The sequence below is a fragment of the Rhinoraja longicauda genome, chromosome 7, assembly GCF_053455715.1.
Source record: "Rhinoraja longicauda isolate Sanriku21f chromosome 7, sRhiLon1.1, whole genome shotgun sequence".
Taxonomy (NCBI): Eukaryota; Metazoa; Chordata; class Chondrichthyes; order Rajiformes; family Arhynchobatidae; genus Rhinoraja; species Rhinoraja longicauda.
In genome coordinates, this window is record NC_135959.1 from 17,017,830 (window position 1) to 17,032,583 (window position 14,754).

Below are 14,754 nucleotides of genomic sequence, written 5' to 3' on the forward strand. Positions count from 1 at the left end.
GTTAGATAGAGCTCTAGGGGCTTGTGGAATCAAGGGATATGGGGAGAAGGCAGGCACGGGTTATTCATTGTGGATGATCAGCCATCGCAATGAATGGTGGTGCTGGCTCGAAGGGCCGAATGGCCTCCTCCTGCACCTATTTTCTATGTCTGATGAGGAACTTAATTCATTAATGTTGGGAAGCTAGTTCCAAGATTTAGACCCATTGCAATGATGATAAGACAACATCTTATTGGCAGAATAGAATGTAACTTTTAGGAAATATTGCAAGAGATGGTGTTCTTGTGGCCTTTGTCCACTACATATAGAGTTTGATAGTGACAAGGAACTGTAGATGGGGATGGGGAGCGAGAGCAGAACTACGGGACACAGAGGAGACGTGGATGAGTTATTCATCTATGACAGCAGGAAGGGGCGGGGAGGCAACCATGTTTACTAAAGAAAGAGGTTATCTTGGATATCCTAGAATGGAAAGCCTCGTTTTAGGTGCCGATGCAACAAAGACAGAGAAATTGAGATGAGGGAGGTGGAGTCTGCGAAAGGCAGGGTGGGAGGAAGTGTAGTCTGGATAACTGGGAGTCAGTGGGTTCATAGTAAAGTTTATAGTAGGGTTTGCAGTTGTTGACGAGATTGGAATGTGCTGAAAAAGTCTTGGTGAGGTGCCGTGGAGCATTCTGTAGACGGCGAGTGCAGTATGCAGTGCTGGAGAGAGAAAATAGTCAGTTTAGTTTACTGTCCCTCACAGTTTCCTCTGGGCATCCTTTGACTTCTTCAGGATACCAGAGACTATTGCAAGCCTTGTCAAGGCTTATTTTCAAGATCTGCAGCTCTGTTTCACCACACCAGACTTTACCACCACATGGCACTGCATGGAGATTGGCATAGTGTACCATCTCCCCATTGATTTTTACCATGGCAATGGAAATCATCATAAGAGCCTCCAAGTGGGTAGTGGGTGGCAAGCGGCTGAAGTCTGGAGTCCGTCTACCACCCATCATGGATGACGTGACAATCATAACAACAGCACCTTGCACCAAGCGCCTTTTAGGGAAGCTTCAAGAGAACATCACTGGGGCCAGAATGAAATTCAAGCCATCCAAATCAAGAAGCATTTCTATAATCAAAGGCAAACTGACAGATCAAAGGTTCTTCATTGATCAAGAACCTATCCCAGCTGTGTCAGAGAAGCCAATCAAAAGTCTGGGAAGATGGTATGACTAAACTGAAGGACACTGATCAGGCAAACAAGCTTGGGCAAGAAATCATCAAAGGCCTGGTGAACATCGACCGATCCATGCTGCCTGGAAAGCTGAAAATCTGGTGCGTGCAGTTTGAGTTACTACCTCGCCTTATGTGGCCACTCTCACAAGAGTCGAGAAGATGGAAAGAACAATCAGCACTTTTGTGAGAAAGTGGTTAGGTGTTTCTCGATGCCTGAGCAGCGTAGGCCTGTATGGTCAGGGGCTGCTCCAGCTGCCTCTCTAGCCTCACAGAGGCGTTTGTGCACTAAAGTCAGACTAGAGATGACCCTGGCAGAATCAAGGGACATTGTCATCCGAGCTGCTGCCCCAACCCTGGCAACAGGAAAGAAGTGGACGGCTAAGAATGCGACACAGCAGGCAAAACCTGCTCTCCACCACGGCGACATGGTAGGGCAAGTCCAACACGGAAGAAGTGGCTTGGGGCTTGGCGGAAAGCGACCTTGCTGGAACAAGGCATCCTCACTGGAGTGCCGGAAGTTGGTCGCGGCCGAAGTTCACCGACAAGTGGAGTCGAGTAAGTGTGCCAAGGCTGTGTCGCAAGCTAAATAGGGCCAGTGGATGAGATGGGAGAATGTGGAAAACCAGAAGATCAGCTGGAAGGACATGTGGGAGATGGAGGCGAGCAGGATAAGTTTCCTCATTCGGGCAACCGATGATGTCCTTCCTAGCCCAGAAAATCTCAACCAATGGCTGGTCGAAGATCCATCATGCCCCCTGTGTCCAACACCAGCCACACTTAAGCACATCCTCACTGGGTGTAAAGTGAGCCTCTCCCAAGGACGATACACCAGGAGACATAATCAAGTGTTCAAATGCCTGGCAGTGACTCTGGAACGCAGGGGAACAACCAACCCAGTTATGCCAATTGCCTTTGATCCGGAGGGGGAACAAAGGCAACGGAAATTTCCACCAAGGACCACGTTTGGACAGCTGGAGGCAGCCCGGGATTGGCAGATGCTGGTGGACGTGGACCAATAGCTTATGGTTCCATCAGAGATGGCCATCACCAACTTGAGGCCTGATCTTGTCCTCTGGTCCAACTCTAAGCGCATGGTGTATTTTGTGGAGCTCACAGTCCCTTCGGAAGATGCTGTGCAGGAAGCCTTCGAAAGAAAGAAACTGCGATTTACAGAACTTGCAGCCGAGGCAGAACAGCGGGGCTGGAGAGCAAAGATCTGCCGGGTAGAAGTTGGATGTCGGGGATTCGTGGCAACATCAACTGTAAGACTGATGAAGGACCTGGGGATCAGCGGACAAGCCCTACGCCAGGCCATCAAGGAAACATCAGGGGTGGCAGAGCGGAGTAGCCAGTGGCTCTGCCTGAAGAGGAAAGACCCCATCTGGTCTCCCAAATAAGCCGGCTAGGCAGATGCAGAGCGGGGTGGTTCTGAGATGCCAGAACGCACCGCTGAGCCTACTGGAGACATCGTGGGCCCAGTCAGCAAAACATCGATGAAAGTAGGTGCCCACTTGATAACCCCAATGACGTGTCTGCCCAGCCTTTCTCAACATCGGAGCATAGGTGAGTGCATAAGCCTCCCATCACCACCGGGAGCAAGTTGACATTTGGCACTTTGGATTTGAAAACATCACGTGTGCCGAGATACAGTGAAAAGCTTTTTGTTGCTTGCTAACCAATCAGCAGAAAAATAATACATGATTACAATCAATCCATTTACAGTGTATAGATACATGATAAGGGAATAACGTCAAGGTAAAGCCAGCAAAGTCTGGTCATGGATAGTCCGAGGAACATCAAAAAGATAGTTAGTAGTTCAGCACTGCTCTCCGGTTGTGGTCGGATGATTCATGGTCGGATGATTCAGTTGCCTGATAACAGCCGGAAAGAAACTGTCTCTGAATCTGGTGGTGGGTGTCACACTTCTATACCTTTTGCCTGATGCGAGAGGGGAGAAGAGGGAGTAGCCAGGGTGCGACTTGTCATTGATTATGCTGCTGGTCTTGCCGAGGCAGCGTGAGGTATAAATAGAATCGATAGAAGGGAGGTTGGTTTGTGTGATGGCCTGAGCCCCATTTAACTGGGCTAATGGAAAATACTTCTTCACACTATTGACATATGGCGTCATAGAGTCATGCAACACGGAAACAGGTCCTTCCTCCCAACCCGTTCATGCAACCTACGACGCCCATCTAGCTACTCTCATTTGTCTGCATTTGACCTATATCTCCCAACACCATTCCTGCCCATGTAGCTGTCCAAGCGTCTTTTAAATTTTGTAGTTGTACCTGCCTCAACCACTTACCCTGGCATTTCATTCCATCCGTGTACCAGCCTCTCTGTAAAAGTTGCTTGTGAAAGACCCTAAGCTGACGTTTCCAGGTTTTAATCTCCCTAGCAACAAAATTACCTACCTGTCAATGGAAATAAATAGAAGTTGCTTCTGATGGTTGTTTGTTTTTATTTAAGGAGCTCTTAACTCAGCTTCGAGCATTGTTTGATCGAATCCTGGAGTTCCAGAGTGCACAAGAGTCCATGTATCACTCGGCCCTTGAGGAGTTGCATCATCGGCTGCAATACGCAGAGCAGAAGAAGGAAAGACAGGCAGAGGTATGAAAGATATGTTGCTGAAGACTTTGCATCATGTCAGAATTTAGCAACAACAGGATGTAAATCGTTAACATTGACAGAAACGTCTAGACTGGATCTGAAACCAGCACCATTTATGTAAGAAAGATAAACACAAAATGCTGAAGTAACTCAGAGGGTCAGGCCGCATCTCTGGAGAAAATGGATAGGTGACGTTTTGGGTCAAGACTCTTCTTCCGACTCGAGTCTAAAGAAGGGTCTCAATGCAAAACATCACCTATCCATTTTCTCCAGAGATGCTGCCTGACCCACTGAGTTACTCCAGCATTTTGTGTATATCAGGCATGTGAATTTTCTGCTTTTCCGCAAATTTCCACATTTTTAGAATCCATTTTCCGTGCTTTCTGCACGATTTCCACGTTTTTCACATTGCCAAAATCGCGTTACCAACGGAGAAGTCGGATCAAAAAAAAAAAGGATAGAAAAAGAAAATAAACACTAGGGTTAGAGTTGCTAGGGGTTCCGCGAGAAATAGCCGCTAATCATTGAAATCCGGACAAAATTACGAGATCCCACTTGAAATCCCCCCCCCCCCTGGAAGTCTCCCCGAAAATGTGGCAAATGTGGAACTTCCACGGCCAATCGGTGGGTTGAATTTGCAACCTGCGGCCGGGGCTCTGAAACTCCAGCCCAGCTGGAGCCAGCACATCTATCTCCATAGCCGACTTCCTTGGCCGGCTGGGTAAACCAGCAAAGCTCTGGAACCAAGAGTGCCAGAAAATCAGTGGTGGAACTGCAATAAGTAAATATTAAATTTAAGTGCAAGATTATATAACTAAATTAATTAAACTAATTAAAATGTTATTAGCATACCGTGACATATTCACATTATTTAGTAATGTCCATTTTTACTTTGAAATGTACTAAAAGAGGCTTGAAACTGGTCATTTTGTGTGTTGATTTTCAAAAGAAAGTCCAATTTTTTTACCCCCGCAAGCGCTTGGCTCTTTTCCTCTCTTTTTTTTGTACTTCACTCATATGCCTAGTCTATCTTTGGTATGAACTAGCATTTGCAGTTCATTTTTATTACCTTATAATATGTGCCTTTTTTTCACATCAGTGTACCCAACATTCTTTTTCAAATTTGTTTCCTGAATTTTCACGTAATTGGCAAAGATGGCATTTTATGTTTATTCTGTACGAGCCCTCGGGAAGATGTTGATGATAGTACTTCCACGTTGTTGGCATGGAAATTGACGAGTAGAAACCGAGCATGGGAACCAGGGATTGAGCAAGTCGGAAGGGTGTGCAGCAAACATTACCTGGAGTTTGCTGCACAGGGATCTCCGATGGTCTGATGGCAGGTTATCGGAGTTTTACTGTATTTGGTCAATTAAATTCTCCCACCATTGCTGCCCTAGACTTCAGAAATGTGGAAGTCAAGTTGCTCACACTGGAATGCCCAGTCTCTGCTGTTATGGCTGCAGTATTATGCGGTTGATGCAGTTGTGTTTCTGTTTTATTGTTAAGGGGGATGATGGCACTGCTTTTGAAAATAATGAGGAGATGATTGGAGTCTCTCTTTGGGATGGTTATTGACAGACCTCATTTTAGACTAGAGCTGAATTTTGTCAAGATGGTTGCTGCATGAACTCCATTATGTAAAAAGTTTGGATTAGAACTGTATACAATGCAACTATCAGTACGGATTCCAATTTCTGAATTTATGATAAAAAAGAAAGTCATTGCTGTATCAGCTGCTGATGATAAATAACGTCGAGGTCAGTGATTCTTGCTTCTGGACTTCAATACTGAATGCTATAACCCCACAGTATTGTTGTTCTGACAGCAAGATGTTCGCTCAATTATGCTCTTCTGGCAGTGCAGCATTTCCTTTATGCTGGAAAGTTCTATCTTAGATTTTATACTAAACTCTCTGGAGTGTATTAACCCATGACTTCCTACTTCAGTGGACCAAGGTTAGAATTAACAATTCCACATGTAGCCTCCATTTTAAATGCTGTATTTGCCCCCACATCTCCTTCCAAGTTCAAGTTGGTCAATTTCAGCAATGAGTCTTAAGTACCAATAGTCTACTTTGGAATACATCATTTTTTCTTTCCTAAATTGGAGCATGAGAATAAGATTCCAATTGAAGAATCTGATGCGAGGAATTTGTCGTAGATTGAGGAATGTTGTTGCTTGTATCTGTTTCCAAGGCTTCATCAAGAGCAGCCCTTTCTGCCAACTCTTCCAAAATTGCCATTGGTTATATCATTCCATAACGACCTATAGTATATTGATGTGTGCAAACTGGATGTTGTAATTCTAGAAATGAAATGAGCTTTTCGTTGAATGCATAGCTCTTCGGCTATATTCATTACAAATTCAATTATTTTAATAAATGAACTCTTGCAAAAACTCTTTCTGGTGCAAGCTGCCATACCCTTAGTGTGTCAGAAAGCAATATTTGGAGGATTATATTGCTTGTTCTGTCACCGCAGATATGGGAAAGTGTGTTGAACATTGGAACAATGGTATGAACATTGAATTCTCCAATTTTATACGGCCTCTTGCAATCATAAACTGCCCCTCCCCCTGGACTCTCACCTATTTCACCCCTCTACTCCTCCCCCCCCCTTTCCTATCTCTCCCATCGTCCTTCATTCCCCCCCCCCACCCTATTCAACCAGCCTGAATTGGTGACCCAATCCACCTATCCATGTTCTCTAGGGATGCTGCTTAACTTTGTGTTACTACAGTACTTTGTGTCTTTAGTTTAGTTGAGAGATACAGCACACAAACAGTGCCTTCGGCCCACCAAGTCAATAGACGATAGACAATAGGTGCAGGAGTAGGGCATTCAGCCATTCGAGCCAGCACCGCCATTCAATGCGATCATGGCTGATCACTCTCAATCAGTCCCCCGTTCCTGCCTTCTCCCCATACCCCCTCACTCCGCTATCCTTAAGAGCTCTATCCAGCTCTCTCTTGAAAGCATCCAACGAACTGGCCTCCACTGCCTTTTGAGGCAGAGAATTCCACACCTTCACCACTCTCTGACTGAAAAAGTTCTTCCTCATCTCCGTTCTAAATGGCCTACCCCTTATTCTTAAACTGTGGCCCCTTGTTCTGGACTCCCCCAACATTGGGAACATGTTTCCTGCCTCTAATGTGTCCAATCCCCTAATTATCTTATATGTTTCAATAAGATCCCCCCTCATCCTTCTAAATTCCAGTGTATACAAGCCCAATCGCTCCAGCCTTTCAACATACGACAGTCCCGCCATTCCGGGAATTAACCTAGTGAACCTACGCTTCACGCCCTCCATAGCAAGAATATCCTTCCTCAAATTTGGAGACCAAAACTGCACACAGTACTCCAGGTGCGGTCTCACCAGGGCCCGGTACAACTGTAGAAGGACCTCTTTGCTCCTATACTCAACTCCTCTTGTTACGAAGGCCAACATTCCATTGGCTTTCTTCACTGCCTGCTGTACCTGCATGCTTCGTTTCATTGACTGATGCACTAGGACACCCAGATCTCGTTGAACTCCCCCTCCTCCTAACTTGACACCATTCAGATAATAATCTGCCTTTCTATTCTTACTTCCAAAGTGAATAACCTCACACTTATCTACATTAAACTGCATCTGCCATGTATCCGCCCACTCACACAACCTGTCCAAGTCACCCTGCAGCCTTATTGCATCTTCCTCACAATTCACACTACCCCCCAGCTTAGTATCATCTGCAAATTTGCTAATGGTACTTTTAATCCCTTCGTCTAAGTCATTAATGTATATCGTAAATAGCTGGGGTCCCAGCACCGAACCTTGCGGTACCCCACTGGTCACTGCCTGCCATTCCAAAAGGGACCCATTTATCCCCACTCTTTGCTTTCTGTCTGTCAACCAATTTTCTATCCATGTCAGTACCCTACCCCCAATACCATGTGCCCTAATTTTGCCCACTAATCTCCTATGTGGGACCTTGTCGAAGGCTTTCTGAAAGTCGAGGTACACCACATCCACTGACTCTTCCCAGTCAATTTTCCTAGTTACATCCTCAAAAAATTCCAGTAGATTTGTCAAGCATGATTTCCCCTTCGTAAATCCATGTTGACTCGGAACGATCCTGTTACTGCTATCCAAATGCTCCACAATTTCGTCTTTTATAATTGACTCCAGCATCTTCCCCACCACTGATGTCAGACTAACTGGTCTATAATTACCCGTTTTCTCTCTCCCTCCTTTCTTAAAAAGTGGGATAACATTTGCTATCCTCCAATCCACAGGAACTGATCCTGAATCTATAGAACATTGAAAAATGATCTCCAATGCTTCCACTATTTCTAGAGCCACCTCCTTAAGTACCCTGGGATGCAGACCATCAGGCCCTGGGGATTTATCAGCCTTCAGTCCCATCAGTCTACCCAAAACCATTTCCTGCCTAATGTGGATTTCCTTCAGTTCCTCCATCACCCTAGGTTCTCCGGCCCCTAGAACATTTGGGAGATTGTGTGTATCTTCCTCAGTGAAGACAGATCCAAAGTAACGGTTTAACTCGTCTGCCATTTCTTTGTTCCCCATAATAAATTCCCCTGCTTCTGTCTTCAAGGGACCCACATTTGCCTTGACTATTTTTTTCCTCTTCACGTACCTAAAAAAACTTTTGCTATCCTCCTTTATATTATTGGCTAGTTTACCCTCGTACCTCATCTTTTCTCCCCGTATTGCCTTTTTAGTTAACTTTTGTTGCTCTTTAAAAGAGTCCCAATCCTCTGTCTTCCCACTCTTCTTTGCTATGTTATACTTCCTCTCCTTAATTTTTATGCTGTCCCTAACTTCCCTTGTCAGCCACAAGTGTCTCTTACTCCCCTTAGAGTCTTTCCACCTCTTTGGAATAAATTGATCCTGCAACCTCTGCATTATTCCCAGGAATACCTGCCATTGCTGTTCTACCGTCTTCCCTGCTAGGGCCTCCTTCCAGTCAATTTTGGCCAGCTCCTGCCTCATGCCTCTGTAATCCCCTTTGCTATACTGTAATACTGACACTTCCGATTTTCCCTTCTGCCTTTCCATTTGCAGAGTAAAACTTATCATGTTGTGATCACTGCCTCCTAATGGCTCTTTTACCTCTAGTCCCCTTATCAGATCAGGATCATTACACAACACTAAATCCAGAATTGCCTTCTCCCTGGTAGGCTCCAGTACAAGCTGTTCTAAGAATCCATCCCGAAGGCACTCTACAAACTCTCTTTCCTGGGGTCCATTTACAACCTGATTTTCCCAGTCTACCTGCATGTTGAAATCTCCCATAACCACCGTAGCATTACATTTTTGACACGCCAATTTTATCTCCTGTTTCAACTTGCACCCTATGTCGAGGCTACTGTTTGGGGGCCTATAGATAACTCCCATTAGGGTCTTTTTACCCTTACAATTTCTCATTTCTATCCATACTGATTCAACATCTCCTGATTCTATGTCACCCCTTGCAAGGGAATGAATATCATTCCTTACCATCAGAGCAACCCCACCCCCTCTGCCCACCTGTCTGTCTTTTCTATACGTTGTGTACCCCTGAATATTCAGTTCCCAGCCCTGGTCCTCTTGTAGCCATGTCTCAGTGATCCCTACAACATCATACTTGCCCATGACTAACTGAGCCTCAAGCTCATCCACTTTATTTTTTATACTACACGCATTTAAGTACAACACTTTAACTTCTGTATTCACCTCCCCTCTCACATCGGTCACAATTGGCCCTGCCCTTAATTTCTTTTCCCCTCTAGAACTTCTGTTCCCATTCTTCCGAGAGTCTTTTGCAATATCTCCTGTATTCCCTTTTTTTACCTCCTCTTCATATTCACAATTTGTCAACCCCTCCCCCCCACTACTTAGTTTAAAGCCACAGGTGTCACACTAGCAAACCTGCCTGCCAGAATGTTTGTCCCCCTGCTGTTAAGATGTAACCCGTCCCTTTTGTACAAGTCACCCCTAGCCCAGAAGAGATGCCGACCAGTGATCCCTGCGCGCTAACACTATCCTACACACACTAGGGACATTTTACAATTATACCAAGCCAATTAACCTACAAACCTGTACGTCTTTGGAGTGTGGGAGTAAAAAGGAGAAAACCCACGCAGGTCATGGTGAGAATATACAAACTCCGTAGTCAGCAACGAACCAGGGTCTCTGACGCTGCAAGGCAGCTACTCTACTGCTGTGCCACTGCTGCCCACCGTGCCTTTTGTATATTAACCAGCTTCTGAAGTTCTGGTTTTCCCTCCGCTGATTCTGCCAGATGATTATTTCCAGCATTTTCTGTATTTACAATGAAGAGGCCGCAATCTTCTACTTTGGAGAGGTGCTGTCAGCTGAGACATAAAACAAAACTATTTTCTTCTGAGGAAACGGGGCCAATGTTTCTGGTTGGAGGCCCTTCTTCGGCTTGAAACGTTAGCTACTTGTCCTCTCACTGTTCCAGCCTGACCTGTTGAGTATTTACAGCATTTTCTATTTTCATTTCAGTGTTAACATGGTATTGATTGGGGGAGAAAATTCACAAAGGAGGGTTTGGATTGGAAATCAATTTGAAGTTTGAGAATGGTGGAGTAGTGGGCGAGCAAGTGTGAGAAAGGTTGTGCTGAGGAATAATTGACATGCCGTTTCAAAGAAAATGTTTCTGAGACCAACCAGGTGACACACAGAGGGAAGGTTGCATTTTTTTCTCTCAATGTAATACATTTGTACTCTTGCTAGAATATAAATAAAAAGATTTGTTACCTAAAACATTTTATAACATAGTAATATCTTGAAAAGTATTTTGAATTATTTGTGTCCCCATAAATTTTATTTTTATTCTTCCATTTAGGAGAAATGGGGGACAACAGCAGCTGATGAAGAGGTGGAAAATAAGAGAATTCATGAATTCCAGCAGCTAATTCCGAAGATGTGTTCCCAAATACGTGTGTGCTCACATTTTTACCAGGTACATGATTCCAATCTGCATCACAGAATGTATTGGAAGTACACTGAACAAAGCACTACAATCTCAATGTTCAAATCTGAAGAATAGATGACCTACACTTGTTAATGGAAATATAATGAAAATGATTTATAATTAATTCTCCAATTATTCAACATTTTATTGAACATTTGCACATGTCATCCTGTAACTATAAGGCAAATGTGGGGTCCTTGAAAACATAAGCAGGGGAATATCTTATGGGGAACAAAGAAATGGCAGACGAGTTGAACCGGTACTTTGGATCTGTCATCACTAAGGAAGATGCAAACAATCTCCCAGATGTTCTCGTGGCCAGAGATCCTAGGGTGACGGAGGAACTAAAGGAAATTCACATTAGGCAGGAAATGGTGTTGGGTAAACTGATGGGACTGAAGGCTGATAAATCCCCAGGGCCTGATGGTCTGCATCCCAGGGTACTTAAGGAGGTGGCTTTAGAAACCATGGATGCATTGGTGATCATTTTCCAATGTTCTATAGATTCAGGATCAGTTCCTGTGGATTGGAGGGTAGCTAATGATATCCCACTTTTTAAGAAAGGAGGGAGAGAGAAAACAGGAAATTATAGACCAGTTAGTCTGACATCAGTGGTGGGGAAGATGCTGGAGTCAATTATAAAAGACGAAATTGTGGAGCATTTGGATAGCAATAACAGGATCGTTCCGAGTCAGCATGGATTTACGAAGGGGAAATCATGCTTGACTAATCTTCTGGAACTTTTTGAGGATGTAACCAGCAAAAATGGACAGGGGAGAGCCGATGGATGTAGTGTACCTTGACTTTCAGAAAGCCTTCGACAAGGTCCCACATAGGAGATTAGTGGGCAAAATTAGAAAACATGGTAGGGTACTGACATGGATAGAAAATTGGTTGGCAGACAGAAAGCAAAGAGTGGGGATAAATGGGTCCCTTTCAGAATGGCAGGCAGTGACTAGTGGGGTACTGCAAGGCTCGATGCGGGGACCGCAGCTATTTACAATATATATTAATTACTTGGATGAAGGGATTAAAAGTAACATTAGCAAATTTGCAGACGACACAAAGCTGGGTGGCAGTGTGAACTGGGAGGAAGATGCTATGAGGTTGCAGGGTGACTTGGACAGGTTGTGTGAGTGGGCAGATGCATGGCAGATGCAGTTTAATGTGGATAAATGTGAGGTTATCCACTTTGATGGTAAGAATATGAAGGCAGATTATTATCTGAATGGTGTCAAGTTAGGAAAAGGGGACATACCACGAGATCTGGGTGTCCTAGTGCATCAGTCATTGAAAGGTAGCATGCAGGTACAGCAGGCAGTGAAGAAAGCCAATGGAATGTTGGCCTTCATAACAAGAGGAGTTGAGTACAGGAGCAAAGATGTCCTTCTGCAGTTGTACAGGGCCCTAGTGAAACCGCACCTGGAGTACTGTGTGCAGTTTTGGTCTCCAAATTTGAGGAAGGATATTCTTGCTATTGAGGGCGTGCAGTGTAGGTTTACTAGGTTAATTCCCGGAATGGCGGGATTGTTGTATGTTGAAAGACTGGAGCGAGTAGGCTTATATACACTGGAATTTAGAAGGATGAAAGGGGATCTTATTTGAAACATATAAGATTATTAAGGGATTGGAAACGTTAGAGGCAGGAAACATAGTCCCAATGTTGGGGGAGTCCAGAACCAGAGGCCACAGTCTAAGAATAAGGGGTAGGCCATTTAGAACGGAGATGAGGAAAAACTTTTTCAGTCAGTGAGTTGTAAATCTGTGGAATTCTCTGCCTCAGAAGGCAGTGGAGGCCAATTCTCTGGATACTTTCAAGAGAGAACTAGATAGAGCTCGTAAGGATAGCGGAGTCAGGGGGTATGGGGAGAAGGCAGGAACGGGGTACTGATTGAGAATGATCACATTGAATGGTGGTGCTGGCTCGAAGGGCCGAATGGCCTACTCCTGCACCTATTGTCTGTTGTCTATTTGTGCAAGGCTTTTTCATATTTTCCTCGCTTCAGTTCTAACTGGATTATATCTCAATTTATAAATTTTGTGGGGGAAAAAATAAATTCGGAAACATCTAGGGAGGAAAAAATGTTTCGGCAACTGAACTATCATCAAGCTGTAATTGTTTTACCAAATGATTATTTGTAACTGCCTCCATTATATTCCATAGATAATTTGTGTAGATCAAAGGCACTGATTAGTGGCTTGCAGATCTTTACAGGATAGCAGCTCTACGGCTATTACATAGGTCAAGGTTCATCATCAGACAGATTACAGAACAGAGGCTCAGAGTATTACGAAGATGGACACAAAAAGCTGGAATAACTCAGCGGGACAGCCTGCATCTCTGGAGAGAAGGAATGTGTGACTTTTTGGGTCAAGACCCTTCTTCACCACAGGTCTCCAATTCATGTACCTTTGTGAAGGCCACAGTTCACCAGCTCGTATGGGATAAAAACAGAAAGTACATTGGTGAGAGTAATGTTTCAGATTCATGACCTATCATTAAAACTGGACAAGTGACAAAAGAAGTATGCTCTACTCTCACATTTAGCATTCTAAATAAACTATTTCTTCTGCCGCTCTACTTTGCTCTTCCATTTCTACAAACTTCTCTCCTTGGCCCTTTTGATGCCACAGTAGGAGATCCAATGCCTTCCGTTCACCTTTCCTACCACTTGGTGACCTAAATAATCCTTTGTGAAGCAGCAATTTATTCCTAATTCCAAATTTATACATTGCATTTAATAATCACAATGTTGTCCTCGCTAATTTAGAAGAATCAAAGACAGATTAAGCGTCTTTGCGTACACCTATATTCAGTCAGTAAGAATAGCCCTCTGTTGACTGTCATTTTAATTCTCCATTCCATACCAATTCTGACTTTTTGTGTTTGGCCTCCTGTGTTGTACCAAACAAAACTCAGTAGAAACTTGAGAAAAGGATCCCATCACCTCTTTAGGCCTATTGCAGCCCATGAAATTATATTGTGTTCAACAATTTAAGCCAACCAGCTTTTGTGGTTGGTTCAGAACGGCCTAGTTCTATTGTCATCTTTGTGTGATTTGAACTGTTCTCTCATCCCAGGTACATGAATAGGAAAGGTTTGGAGGGATTTGGGAGAAGCAGTGGGAAGAGTTTGGTTAGACAACTTTAGTGGCTGGAGGAATTTGGCCACATGGCATGTTATTTTAGGTACGTGAAGAGGAAAAAAATAGTCAAGGCAAATGTGGGTCCCTTGAAGATAGAAGCAGGGGAATTTATTATGGGGAACAAAGAAATGGCAGACGAGTTAAACCGTTACTTTGGATCTGTCTTCACTGAGGAAGATACACACAATCTCCCAAATGTTCTAGGGGCCGGAGAACCTAGGGTGATTGAGGAACTGAAGGAAATCCACATTAGGCAGGAAATTGTTTTGGGTAGACTGATGGGACTGAAGGCTGATAAATCCCCAGGGCCTGATGGTCTGCATCCCAGGGTACTTAAGGAGGTGGCTCTAGAAATAGTGGAAGCATTGGAGATCATTTTTCAATGTTCTATAGATTCAGGATCAGTTCCTGTGGATTGGAGGATAGCAAATGTTATCCCACTTTTTAAGAAAGGAGGGAGAGAGAAAACGGGTAATTATAGACCAGTTAGTCTGACATCAGTGGTGGGGAACATGCTGGAGTCAAATATAAAAGACGAAATTGCTGAGCATTTGGATAGCAGTAACAGGATCATTCCGAGTCAGCATGGATTTACGAAGGGGAAATCATGCTTGACAAATCTACTGCAATTTTTTGAAGATGTAACTAGGAAAATTGACAGGGGCGAGTCAGTGGATGTGGTGTACCTCGACTTTCAGAAAGCCTTCGACAAGGTCCCACATAGGAGATTAGTGGGCAAAATTAGAGCACATGGTATTGGGGGTAGAACATGGATAGAAAATTGGTTGAC

General features: G+C 44.1%; 1 protein-coding gene across 2 annotated transcripts in view; it reads left to right on the top strand.

The window, feature by feature from the left end:
* Positions 1 to 14,754, top strand: part of tubgcp3 (tubulin gamma complex component 3) — a 63,062-nt gene that overhangs the window by 43,203 nt on the left and 5,105 nt on the right. For both annotated transcript variants that reach the window (XM_078403001.1, XM_078403002.1), the window contains exons 20-21: positions 3,691 to 3,831; positions 10,690 to 10,806. In XM_078403001.1, coding sequence (XP_078259127.1) covers positions 3,691 to 3,831; positions 10,690 to 10,806 — 258 coding nt within the window. The remainder of the gene's footprint in view (positions 1 to 3,690; positions 3,832 to 10,689; positions 10,807 to 14,754) is intronic.